We start from the raw sequence: 13,738 nt of genomic DNA on the forward strand, positions 1-13,738 counted from the left end.
AATTTGGATTATACACACGTATGTACTTATTTTTATCAAAAACTATGCAGCTGAGGGTAGAATAACCTATACATACATATTTAACTATGTATACCTGATGTTTGTAAAGCCATAATGAAAAAATATTATAAAATATTCTCAGCATGCAAAGTGGGAGAAAAAGCCTGAAACCCTCAATCAGTTGTAAAATCTTGATAGCTTTGCAAATCAGTTCTGTTCAGTAGTAATGGGTCCATTTCTTATATGAGGCTTACAAGGTAGAACTTACATATTGCTGGGACAAACGCCAACTGATAAATATGGCATATGATGATCTTATTGACCTCTTGAGAAAATACTTTACACGGCTTGTGAGAGCATCCAACAGAATTTTTTTTACATTAATCTCATTTTTAATTTTAAAAGCAGGATACACATATATTAATTATTCCTGCTGCTGCTGCTAAGTCTCATCAGTCATATCTGACTCTGTGCGACCCTATAGACTGCAGCCCACCAGACTCCCCCGTCCCTGGGATTCTCCAGGCAAGAACACTGGAGTGGGTTGCCATTTCCTTCCCCAATGCATGAAAGTGAAAAGTGAGAGCTAAGTCACTTCAGTCATGTCCGACCCTTAGCAACCCCATGGACTGCAGCCTACCAGGCTCCTCTGTCCATGGGATTTTCCAGGCAAGAGTACTGGAGTGGGTTGCCATTGCCTTCTCCGTAAATATTGCTAGTCTATCAGATTGTTTTTTAACTTGTTGAATCACTATCATTCCTGCTCTTCCTGAAAACTGACATTTATTAAACAAGCAATTCTCCCACGTTCCTTAGTTATTTGTAATTTCAGGGATTTCACCTAAGTCAGAGGAATACAGAGATCAATCTCTACTGGTCTTTACACTGGAAGAGACAGCACTTACTGTTTGCAGTATCTAGAGACTATTAACTGAGTCCATGCAGACCAAAGAAGTAAAAAATGTAAATAGGCTTTTTGTTAAAAACAAGTCCAGTTATTTACCTATAATGGCTTCCCACGTGGCTCAGCGGGTAAAGGATCTGCCTGCGATGCAGGAAACACAGGAGACATGGGTTCGATCCTTGGGTCAGGAAGATCCTCTGGAGTAGGAAAGGGCAACCCACTCCAGTATTTTTGCCTGGAGAATCCCATGGACAGAGGAGCCTGGTGGGCTACAGTCCATGGGGTTGCAAAGAGTTGGACACGACTGAAGCAACTTAGCATGCAGACAACAAAGGCCAGTGACAATAATGTGATGGGAACGAAGGAGGATGATTACCTGAGCCTTCTCCACCTGGAGTCCAATTGGCATGGGGCCCCATCCGCTTTTGCTTGTTATAAATAGTTCAACATATATTTCTGATCTTGTAGAACAATGAGTTAAAGCCTTCATGTGACTGTTAACACTTTGCTTTAAGAATTTAACTTCTTAAAATATAATTTCAAAAAGGGCTTAGAGCATCTATTGAGTTGATTAAAAAGGTTTATTTTATATACTTGTATGTATTGCTATCTCATGAACATGATATATTATTTAGAAAAAGACAAAACAAACCAGAAACCTCCCACCAGATATTTAAAAATAACCACCCCCAAAAGGACTAAGAGGAAAGTAAAATTAAGGTGTCAGACAAGACAGTGTCAAAGAGCTGTTCAAAAAAATAAATCATTCAGGCAATTGGTTGGTAGGGTTATGTAATTATTAACAACCAATTTGATTACTTCCATGCCACATTAATATACCATGATCTTCTGGTTATCATAAGATAGAAGAAAGCTGAGCGCCGAAGAATTGATGCTTTTGAACTGTGGTGTTGGAGAAGACTCTTGAGAGTCCCTTGGACTGCAAGGAGATCCAACCAGTCCATTCTAAAGGAGATCAGCCCTGGGTGTTCTTTGGAAGGAATGATGCTAAAGCTGAAACTCCAGTACTTTGGCCACCTCATGCAAAGAGTTGACTCATTGGAAAAGACTCTGATGCTGGGAGGGATTGGGGGCAGGAGGAGAAGGGGATGACAGAGGATGAGATGGCTGGATGGCATCACCAACTCAATGGATGTGAGTTTGAGTGAACTCTGGGAGTTGGTGATGGACAGGGAGGCCTGGTATGCTGCGATTCATGGGGTCGCAAAGAGTTGGACACGACTGAGTGACTGAACTGACTGAAGATAGAAGAAATATAGTCTATGAAGCTACTCTGGATTGCTTATTGTAGATCTAAAACCCAGATTTCATCCTGAGTGTGAAAAAGCAGCATGTGTAAATGTACTTCAGTAGAAAGGTCAGTGTTTTCCTCTCAGTGAGGATTTTAGCCATCTTCCCAGTGTGAAGCTACATCTTCTCACTCTACTATATTCAGAATTTGTACAATTCTGATAGAGTTGAAACTAATGTGTACACTTTATGTTTACTCAACATAAGGGCCTTCTTCCAGAGATGGTGAAAACTGAGAGTTTAAACAACCAAAACAAACAACGAGACAGATGTATTTTTTAAAGTGCCCCTCTACATTGTCAGAGCTGGGAGGGTGATGAGAGGGGCCCATCACCTCTTGGATGTCAAGACTGACGTGAGCTGTGTGCTCAGTGTGGGTAGCAATGGCCTTCCCAGAGAAAGGAGTCACGCCACTGAGTTCAGACTGAGGTTTTCATACGTTTATTACCACAAGTTTCCTGAGGAGTTCAACGAGGCTGCTGTTAACCTAACTTGCTTAACATGTTCAAAACTGCAATAACATGTAAACATCTTGAAAATATTCTAAAGCCACATTATGCTCTAACTGGCCACCTAATTAGGGCAAATTATTAAGATTTTTACTAACAATAATCTAAAACATAAAAATTTAGTTTGGGTTAAAAAACAGTTCTCAGAAGGACCATAACCTATGCCTTTTGATTGGATAGTAAATAAAATATACAGAGCACTAGAAGCGACCCTGGGCTGTTCTGACCCATACTGACGTCATATATCTTGCCAGAATAAACTGTATTTTTTAAAGTGCTTTGCACATTGTGCAATTAGAGGGGTTAGTACATTTTTCAGATATAAATTCAATGACATATTGCTGAAGCTGGCTTCTTCTGGAATTTGAAGTAATTTCACACACTGAATAAGAATATTTTTACCATATTATGAAATACTGCTTCAAGTGAGATTCCAAGAACCCCTGTCCTTCTCTGAACTGCCAACATCCATTATTTGATAGGGTTGGGTGATGTTTGCCTACCTAAGTGTTCAGCAAAAATCTTACACAGCTAGCTAGAGAGAGAAGAGACTCTTCAGAGAGTCAACATGTTGATGAGAAACAAAGAAATGAAACAGGCCGAAATGACGATTTGGTAAAATGGCAATTCTGGCATAAATATCTGAGAGTCACTGTGGACGACAAGTTGAAAATGAATATGCAAAACAGGGGACTTCCCTGGCAGTCCAGTGGTTAAGACTTTGCCTTCCAACGCAGGGGTTGCAGGTTTGATCCCTGGTTGGGAACTAAGATTTCACATGCCTCTTGGCCAACCAGGCCCCCCAACCAAAAGCATAAAACAGAAGCAATGTTGTAACAAATTCACTAAAGACTTTGAAAAATGGTTCACATCAGAAAAAGACTTTAGAAAATATGCAAAACAAAAATGCCGTATTCGGATGTGCTAAAAAGAATACAACAGACATATCTGTTGTGGTTCTGTACCATGAAGACTGTTTTTTTGCCAAAGCTCTGCACAGTCCCGGGGTGGCGTAAGAGCAGTGGTTAAACACAGCCAGATAGTTCTATTTTTCAGTGGAGCAGAAAGATCTCCTTAGCCTGGAATTCTGCCTTTAAAATTGTGGGCAGAGTTCAGAAGGTAAGGGATTCTGAAACGGGTGAGGGCAGTTTGTTTCATGCATTACGGCAGCCTTTCAAACACAAGACCCCAAATTCAGCAGCAAATATTTGGTGACCCTCAGCCAGCCCACCCCGCCCCCGCCTCAGTTTATGGGTGGGGAGTAAAAGACCGTTTTCATTCTTTGTTTCTTTCCTGGAATAAAATATTGGGTGCTGTGGAAGAGCTGAGGAGTCCTAATTTGCTCGATTGCTTTAAAGGTCAGAACTGGAAAATTAAGGATTAAATGGAGATTGATTTTACGTGAGTGGGAGTGATAAATAGGCCCCTCTGATTTTGCGCCGTCACTTCTAGCAGGAGGATGTCAACAAGTATCACGTAGAATGTCATCTCTGATGGACGGGTGTTGGCCTCCTGGGGAGTGGCGTTGAGCACACCAGACCTGTCCCGGGTGCAGGAGAGGTCCTGAGTGCGAGGAGAGGTCCCCGCCACCCGCACAGAGAGAGCCTGATGCCGTTCTGCTTGTTCCAGATGACCTTAAAGATCTCCGGGACACAGAAGGTGACGGAAGAGGCCCAGCTGCTCCCATCTACCCACACACCACTCGCCAGGGAGGTGTGGCGAGGACAAGGAAGAGCCATGGGGAAGTGGAAACAAGCAGCTGATTTTAGCTGAGAAGGAAAACAGTCGCTCTTTCATGGAAAATTCCCATTTCTCTGTCACCTGGCCAACTTACAGTCCACACATCACCAAACAGCATCCCTTTGACTGTGTATCTCACGCTGCGTCTCACGGCAGGCAGGAACAAGCTTACCACCCCCCTGGGATGGTGTACACATTGAAACACTTGCTTTGTTTGCTGTCTTTTCCATGACATAACTCACCTTGAGCAAAGTTCCTGCTGAACGTGACTGACCTATCAAAGGACTTGACTAATCAGAAGAAATTATCCAGCTATTTAGGTCATAAAGTGACCCAGAAGGAAACCACAGATAAGAGTTTCCAGTTTTGTACTCAAGGAATGAAGCAGAAAGGTAACAGGGACTCAGCATAGCCAGAGTGGTAGTCCAGTCCCTAGAGGTCGGCTGAGCGGAGGGAACACCCCGTGATGAGCGCTGACTGCACCTCGTGGCTCCCCCACCCTCAGCGATGGATGGCACCCAGGCCTTTGCCCAGCACTTCTCAATCAAGCATTCTTCCAAGTAAAGGTGATGCACTGGGCGATGGAAGAGTGGGCGTTGGAAGCAACAGCAAAAGGTTCTTGTGTTTACATTGATTTGAAGTTAATTAAATTCGGATCCTCTTCATCCTCTGTTGGCAGGCCCAGCGGGCTTCCTCCGGGGCTGCTTCTCTTGGAAAGCATTAGCACCATTCAGTTTCAGGATTCATTGTCACTGTGAAAAAGAGAACAACAGTATATTTCCAAGAAGTTCCTGAGAGCTGGTCACTCAGCTATGGAGGTGACTCAAGAGAATATAAACAGTCAGGGAGCCAACGGTGTCCAGATTACAATTTCCCAAACAAAGATTGGTTTGGATTTTATATTTGAACCCTGAGGAGGAAATCTAGAAAAGCCAAGACATAATCCCTAGCTCTTGCAGTAATATCCCTCCCCAGGGCTGACACAGAGAGAACCAGATGGAGCTGGGGTTCCCCCTTTAATTAAATCTAATCCCATTTCTATGAATAGATGCCAAACTGCCTTTTTCTTCCTTTACAAAAAAAAATTTCCATGTGTTATTTTCTCTCAGAGCTTGTGGTCCTGGCATGGTTTCAAAAGCCCGTTTTGCTCACATCCACAGAGGATCTGGAGGGGCCTTCTCGGTGCCATTTAGAATTCAATCACCAGGCGTCTTGGGTGTGAGCAGGCGTGAGCGACGGACGTGGTATCTGCACATGGCCGTACCGGCAGGTGCATTTCTGCCTGTGATTCTAACGTGGCTACCTTGGCCACATGTCTGGCTCTGCAGCTCTTTCCCAGTGAGACCATGCTTCCACCCAAGTCTCCTGGAAAGCAGACCATTCGACCTCCTCACCCCCTTCTTTTTCTAACTTTTGTGTCCCTTCAACCAAATTCTAGCACGTCTCTACTTGAAGTGACCTGTGTCTGAACGGTGACCATCAAGAGCCCGTGTCACCTTTGCTCAGAGGTGTGGGAGGCTGCGAATGATCGGGCTCCCCAGACTCCTACTTCAATGCTCACCTGTTCAGTGCTCACCAGGTGTTTCCAAAAGGTCAGTGGAAGTGCCCCATCTAACAAGGGGCAACTTGTTAGATGACAGACAGACAGATGGATACACAGATCTAACCAAGAAAGGGAAGGGAAGACATGTCTACTTGTGTCTGCGTCTGTGTAGTGAAGGCAGGGAAGAAGCTTGTGACCAGGAGGGCTGATCGATGGGAAAGAAGGGGGAAGGTGGATGTGGAGAAAAGGACAACTTCTGTAGAAAGACTTATTTCATGGAAACCTGATTGAAAATGAAGACATTCTTTATCTGAAGAGCAGACGTAACACCCATTTCACAAGTCACCCTGCACACATCTTAAACTAGGCAAGGAGACCTCATTTCTTGGAAATTGGGTGGTAGCAAGATAATATTTCTATGATGCAGGAGTTCATCTCTACAGAGCATAAGTCTCTGGATTGCATGTTTTTCTTTTGTGCCTTATCTTGACATTTCAGCTACTCTAAGCAGACCAAAACACAAGGCTATATAGCAAGGGACACAATCCCTCTTTTGTCCACAAGATTGATCTGTGTCCAGCAGTTACAAGAAAAGTGATTTTTTAAATTAACCATATTTTTATAACTAATACATTACTATAAAACCAATCCATATTCATTGTTGAAAATAGAAGATACAAATAAACAATATAAAAGTACTAACAATCTCACTACAATTAATATTTTGGTGTTTACTTTTCAAAATTTTTTTCTGTGATAATGATATACATATTCTTATACAAAAATGGAATATTATGCATATTGAAATATAATCTGCTTTTTTCACTCTCATTCATCTATAGACCTCTTTCCTGGCTAATAAATATACCATATCTTTTCGTGACTACAGAGCACACTAGATTAAAAAAAAAATTAGGCATATCCTTATTGTTAAACATTTAAACTATTTCCAATTTTTAGTTTTCATTTATTATAAAAATTGCTACATCTTTGCATGCTTCCAGTTGTTAGCCTTGTATAAACATCTAAGAGGAATTTCTAGGTTAAAATATATGCAGTTTTAAAGCTTAACCAATCCACTGTCAACCCCCTTCCCTAAAAATTTACCTTCTCCTGACACTTTCCTTTAGGGAAATATCCTTTCCCCAACATTCTCTTTAATATTATTATTTTCAGTTTTGTAAACTTAATGGGTGAAAATAATATAATATTTACCTTAATGTCCTCCTGTGTTACTTTTTTGTGTTACTAGGAAGACTAAAGATTTTTTCAAGGTTCTGTTGGTAATTTTAACTTCTTCTTCTGCCAAATTGCTTATTACCATTCTTTGCTCATATGGGACAATTGCCTTCTTATTGATTTATGTATTAGCAATAGCAGTCATTTTTCTTCCTCACACATACTGTACATGCTTTTTCCTAGTTTGTCTTTTTCCTCCTACTTTTATTTATTGTGCTTTTTTAAAATTTTTCAAAAAGTAATCTTTATGATTTTTAAAAAGACTGGCTACAGAAACAAAGAGAATTGAGAATATCTGTTTATCTTAAAGTAATATCATTCAAAGAGCTGGGAAATTTTAAGTATGTTAAATTCTGTTTTTGCAATTTTGACACATTTATTCTTTTTTTTTTTTTTTAATGTAGTTAAGTCTATTCCTTTCTGGTACAGTTTCTGACTTTTCAGCCAGTCCTCACTTAACAATTATAATAATATTTATCTATAATTTTTCTGAATTTTTCCTTTCTTTTTACATTTAAACTTATCTGAAGTCTATTTTAATCTAAAGTGTGAGTTCTAAAATTTCCCTCCAAATGTTAGTCAGTTGTCTTTAGACTAGTTATTGAATACTCACTTGCTATGATTCACTACTTTTAGAGTATATTAAATGTTTACATATACTTGAGGCTGTTTTGAATACTCTATTCCACTAAAACTTCTTATTTAGCTCTGAGTGTACACAGTTTTAACTATTGGACATTTTCCCTGCAAATCCACCCACCTATACAGGATTAGTCTTTTTTCTTCTTTTAGAATTACCCTGGCTATTTGTGCCCAAGTATCCTTCCAGATGAAATGCCCATTGGGCTCTTTAAGACACTAAGTTGAATCTAAATGTAGATTTTTTTAATGTTGAGTCTTTCATTCAGACACAGTATGTCTCTATTTGTTTAAATCTTTTATGTTCCTCCATAAAAATCTGAACACTTTCTTTTTCTAGTACCCCATACATCTTTTGGTTAAGCTTTTGCAGGGGGTTCCTCTTTGTGGGCCCCTTCCCTGGTTGAGCCAATGCTCGCGGGGGCTTTTGGAGCAGAGGGTCAGGTGACCAGAGCTTGAATCAGGGCTCAGCCACTTCCTTGGCTGTGTGACCTTGGGCAAGCCAACATTCCTCAGCTCAAATTTTCTGATCTCATCTTGTCTGCAAAACATACCTAATAATACCATGTACCTTAGCAGGGTATTGGAAAAAAGTCAATGAGGAAATGTAGGTAAAGCTCAATACCAAGGGCCTGACCTCCAGACACAGGAGCCTATGTTCCGATGGTGAAGGTTCTACGCTAGTGAATGCTCGTCCATTAAACCTGACCTTGAACGTTGTTTCACATATCCAAAGGCTTTAAGAAACTATCTTCCAAAACAAACTCAATTTCTTTTTTGAAAACGCAATTTTATCTTATTTACTTATTTGGGTTTTGCTGGCCTTCATCGCTGTGGGGGTTTTTCTCTAACTGAGGCAGGCAGGGGCTACTCTCTGCAGTGCATGGGCTTCTCACTGCAACGGCTCCTCCCGTTGCAGAGCACGGGCTACGGGGCAAAGGGCTTCAGCAGTTGTGGCACTCGGGGTTAGTCGTTATGGCGCACAAGCTCCCCAGTACAGGCTCAGGAGTTGTGGCACACTGATTTAGTTGCTTTGTGGCATGTGGGGTCTTCCCAGACCAGGATTCAAACCTGTGTCTCCTGCATTGACAAGAAGGTTCTTTACCACTGAGCCACCAGGGATGCCCCCAAACTTGCAATTTCTGAAGAGAATGTACTTCAACATGGTTTATTTAGAACACTCCACAAGGATCATGAAGACTTAGCATGTGAGACTGTCTACCAACCAGAACCCATTCATTTAAAGCATCAGAGAGCACAAGACTCCATGCGTGATATTTACATGTGGAGCTTACATGCTTATGGATCTGGGCACTGTGACAGCGTTCCAGGCGCACCACACCAGAGACAGTCCCAGTGGGGATACAAGTTGCTTCAGCTGCGGGGCATCAGGTCATTCCTAGGGTCACAACTCTCACACGGGACTGCTGCAGGTGGTGTGAGAGCCATCCAGCCTGTTAGCGCGTCAGCAACCTGGACCTGGCCCCCCCACCCCCGAGCCTGGAGGCATTATTCTCTCTCCTGCTCATTCCTTTAAATGTGTTCCCTGCTGTTTCTGTGGCTATTTATCATCTCTGTGAAATGATCGAATCAGCCCAGGCGTTTTCAGTTCTGGCAAATCCTAGAGTTCCTTGTTAAAAATATCTTGGCAGACTGCCACGGAATTGCAACAGACAAAACCAGTGATCCTGCTTCAAACCTCTATTGCTTGCCTTGATGGTAATTCGTATGGTTTTAGTCACTTATCTGTGACAGCAGCATGAGTGAGTGATTTTTCTCGGAGTGTTAGATAGGTATTTTAAGAATGTGGGACAGCTTTCCCAAAAGCTATACAGTAACAGGTCTCCAAACTCTACAAACCAATTGAATTGATTAAAAAGCATCATCTGGTGATTTTTAAGAAAGCATTTAATGGAACGCCACCAGTCAAATGAGGAAGCGCAGTTCTGACACCTCGTTTCCTAACTGTCCCTTCTTTGCAGTCAGGATCTGTTAAGCCATCTCTGCTCTTCTGACCAGTTTATCTTGTAACAGTCCCTCTTTCTGACAGCAGCCAATGTTCTATCTCCCAAGATGCAATAAACCTATGCTAAACCTTTCTCGAGTTATGATGCTCTCTCATTTGGTTTAGGGAGTCCAGAGTTCAATTTTCGGACACGACTGAAGCAACTTAGCAGCAGCAGAGTTCAATTTAGCACGAAATCATGTAACAGTTAGCTCATGCTCTCTTCCTTTTCATCAGTAGCACGTCCTTACTCCTTCCCATAAGAGGCTTGGCCCGGGTGGAATTATAGAGACACGCATCTGGCTGACATCAGAGCCAGACCTAGAACTGGTCCAAGACACATAGATCATGCCCACAGTGTAGACACAATCTGGGCTACTGTTCAAGCAAGGCTGTGGTTGATTGAATTTAGTACATCTCCTCTCACCCACCACACACACATATAAGATACACATATACACACACCCCTGCAGGTTAGCCATCTCATTTGAGGTTAGCATACTGCAGGATTATAAACTGCTACTTTGAACCCCTCATGGTACTTAGCTTGGATTTGAGGGAAATCAGTTGGCACTTAATATACTTAACGTTTAATACTTGTTGACTTTTAAATGACTTTTGGGACTAGAGAGAAAAAGAGGAAAGAAACCCATAAAGTAATTGGAAGTGGCCACAGAGATTTACTGCAGTGGAGAGCCCAAAAGAGTTCACACAAAACTGCTGCTTTCTTGCAATTCATGGTTCAGTCTTGTCAATGACTGCACGATGGATTCGTTGGCCACCAAAGACTTTCATAGATCAGTCTCGTGGTGGCTGGCTTTCTTGCTGCTAAAGGTTCTTTTAAAAAAAACTCTAATTTGTCTTTTCATTTTTGGAATATCTCTTTTAACTAATCAAAGAAAATGAAAATGCAATTTTCAAAGAAATTCTTCTCTAGATAGAGCTTCATCATAAACTTCCTGGGTAAACTTGGACAAATTACTTAATCTCTCGAAGTTCCAGGTTTATTCAAATGGATTATTTCATTTTTAGCTGGTTGTCTTGGCATGATGTGGACTGTGCCAGGCAAATATTAGGCACTCAATAAATATATCGTGAAAAACTACATCCATGATTGTACTTTCTCAAAAAAAAAAAAAGAAAGAAAGAAGAAAGAAAAACAAACAGAAGGGAAGAAACAGGAAAAATTTAAAAAATTCGCTATTAAGCTAACCTGGATTTTCCTGAGAAATACTGAAGTGATACATTTTTACAACATTATTGAGCTCAGACATGAATCATAAAATGAATAATAGAATTATTTCAAAACCAGAATATTGTTACTTACCCCTTCTGACTTAGTTAATTTCCTAGGAAGTAGTACCTAGGCATCTGGCATCTAGAATAAATGTCTTATTATTTTGTTACTATTGTAATTTCAAAATTATAAATCTGCTTGGATGAAACCAAATCTAATTTCCCCCTAATCTTTCCCAATGCTGTTACTCAACGTAAAATCATCACTGTGGCCAACAGGCATAAAGGGAAAGAAGACAGGCACTTGGCTAATATTTGCAATTCCTTCTCTGTGATTATTCACTTAAGCTTACAGAGACAGAAACACCAAGCTTTCAGGAAATTGTCTGGTTACAAAGGCCTCAGAAAGAAGGAAGAGGCTGTCCAGACTAAAAGCACCAGGATGAAAGGAATTCTATCTTGCTTTTGCCACTATCCAGAGGTATTAAAAAAGGTATGGTAAGGATGGGGGTAGACAATAAGGGAGTGAACTCTTTACAGAGAGTTTAAACAATAAAACCAACTCAGTGGATCTGTTTGTGTTTTTACCATGCACTGGCAAGGCTGAACAATGTCAGTGATGAAATTCTCTTCAACTCCAGCGCAGACCTCTGCTCTGCCTGCCCACGCCTTGGATACTGTTCCACTGATGCTGTTTCCAGTTCCTTGTACATGGCCCGGCACACAACAAGTATGAACTCCAGGAGAACAGGCTAAGGTGGGAAATAAGGAGCTAGAATCCTCCTTCCCCCACAATTCCTTTGCTGTCTTTACCCACTGATTTTTTTGAAAACATGAAAACCATACTGCAAAATTCCCATTATACTTTGTACATCTCTCTATGGGGTCGCAGAGAGTCGGACACGACTGAAGCGACTTAGCAGCAGCAGTAGCAGCAGCAGCAGCCCTTACCAAAATCCTGTGTGAAATTTTAGATTCCACAGCTTAAAGAAAATGTCCACCCAGGGAGGACAAGGCAAAGTAACGGGAAAAGCTCTGAAAGGCCTGAGATTACGGACCCAAACAAGAGAAGGTTGAAGGGTTGAAGTCTTTAATGCACAATGTACTGCATTAAGTGTAGGATGGTGACCAGATCAACTCCTTTTTCCCAGGAGCACAGTGGACTTTATGGATAACAGAGGCTCTGTGTCACGGTGCCTCCCTAGCATCAAGTAAATGGACTCCCGAAGTCCTCCTGCTAATCTAAGCAGGATGGAAAAGTGTGCTTTCCATTCACTTCAATCTCCAGTGATTTCTATATACAGCAAATCCCCTACATACAAAGCTTTAAGATGCAAACTTTCAAAGATGCAAGCACACATTCAAATGTCTAATCACATAAGTCAGTTCACATATCTAGTGCATACTGTCATGTACGTGCAACCTCTACAGGAGGCTGTGCTTTTGTGCACTTCATTGTACAGGACCATATAGAGCACAGTGTACAGGATCTTTATGTCAGGCCTAGGATGTCCAGAAGCAAATGCAAAAGCAGTGGTATACAGGTGATTGTGTTAGTTGGGTAGCTAGGCTAACTTGTTGGACTTATGAACGAAAACTGGACTTATGAACGCACTCTTGGCATGGAACTTGTTCTTATGTGGGGGACTTACTGCAGAGTACATCATGAGAAATGCGGGGCTGGAGGAAGCACAAGCTGGAATCAAGATTGCCAGCAGAAATATCAATAACCTCAGATATGCAGATAACACCACCGTTATGGCAGGAAGTGAAGAAGGACTAAAGAGCCTCTTGAAGAAGGTGAAAGAGGAGAGTGAAAAAGTTGGCTTAAAGCTCAACATTCAGAAAACGAAGATCATGGCATCCAGTCCCATCACTTCATGGCAAATAGATGGGGAAACAGTGCAAACAGTGTCAGACTTTATTTTTGGGGGGCTCCAAAATCACTGCAGATGGTGACTGCAGCCATGAAATTAAAAGATGCTTACTCCTTGGATGGAAAGTTAACGACCAACCTGGATAGCATATTCAAAAGCAGAGACATTACTTTGCCAACAAACGTTCGTCTAGTCAAGGCTATGGTTTTTCCAGTAATCATGTATGGATGTGAGAGTTGGACTATAAAGAAAGCTGAACGCCGAAAAATTGATGCTTTTGAACTGTGGTGTTAGAGAAGACCCTTGAGAGTCCCTTGGACTGCAAGGAAATCCAACCAGCCCATCCTAAAGGAGACCAGTCCTGGGTGTTCATTGGAAGGACTGATGCTGAAGTTGAAACTCCAATACTTTGGCCACCTGACGCAAAGAACTGACTCATTTGAAAAGACCCTGATGCTGGGCAAGATTGAGGGCAGGAGAAGAAGGGGACGACAGAGGATAAGATGGTTGGATGGCATCACCGACTCAATGGACATGAGTTTGGGTAAACTCTGGTGCTGCAGTCCATGGGGTCACAAAGAGTTGGACACGACTGAGCAACTGAACTGAACTGAACTGCATTTTCTGAAGCAGTAGAATCACCTGGGTATTGCTTAGATGGTAAAGGAAGAAACCACTGGGGAACTTTGGAGGTAACGGTGTCTCAAAAGAGGCTAACTGTAAGAAAGGTCCCAC

General features: G+C 41.6%; 1 protein-coding gene across 2 annotated transcripts in view; it reads right to left on the bottom strand.

The window, feature by feature from the left end:
• Positions 1 to 2,640: 2,640 nt before the first annotated feature.
• Positions 2,641 to 13,738, bottom strand: part of TMEM154 (transmembrane protein 154) — a 51,415-nt gene continuing 40,317 nt past the window's right edge. For both annotated transcript variants that reach the window (XM_025268182.2, XM_006051674.3), the window contains one exon: positions 2,641 to 5,216. In XM_025268182.2, coding sequence (XP_025123967.1) covers positions 5,201 to 5,216 — 16 coding nt within the window. In that variant the 3' untranslated portion in view covers positions 2,641 to 5,200. The remainder of the gene's footprint in view (positions 5,217 to 13,738) is intronic.

Source organism: Bubalus bubalis, chromosome 17, assembly GCF_019923935.1.
Source record: "Bubalus bubalis isolate 160015118507 breed Murrah chromosome 17, NDDB_SH_1, whole genome shotgun sequence".
In the NCBI taxonomy this organism is placed as follows: domain Eukaryota; kingdom Metazoa; phylum Chordata; class Mammalia; order Artiodactyla; family Bovidae; genus Bubalus; species Bubalus bubalis.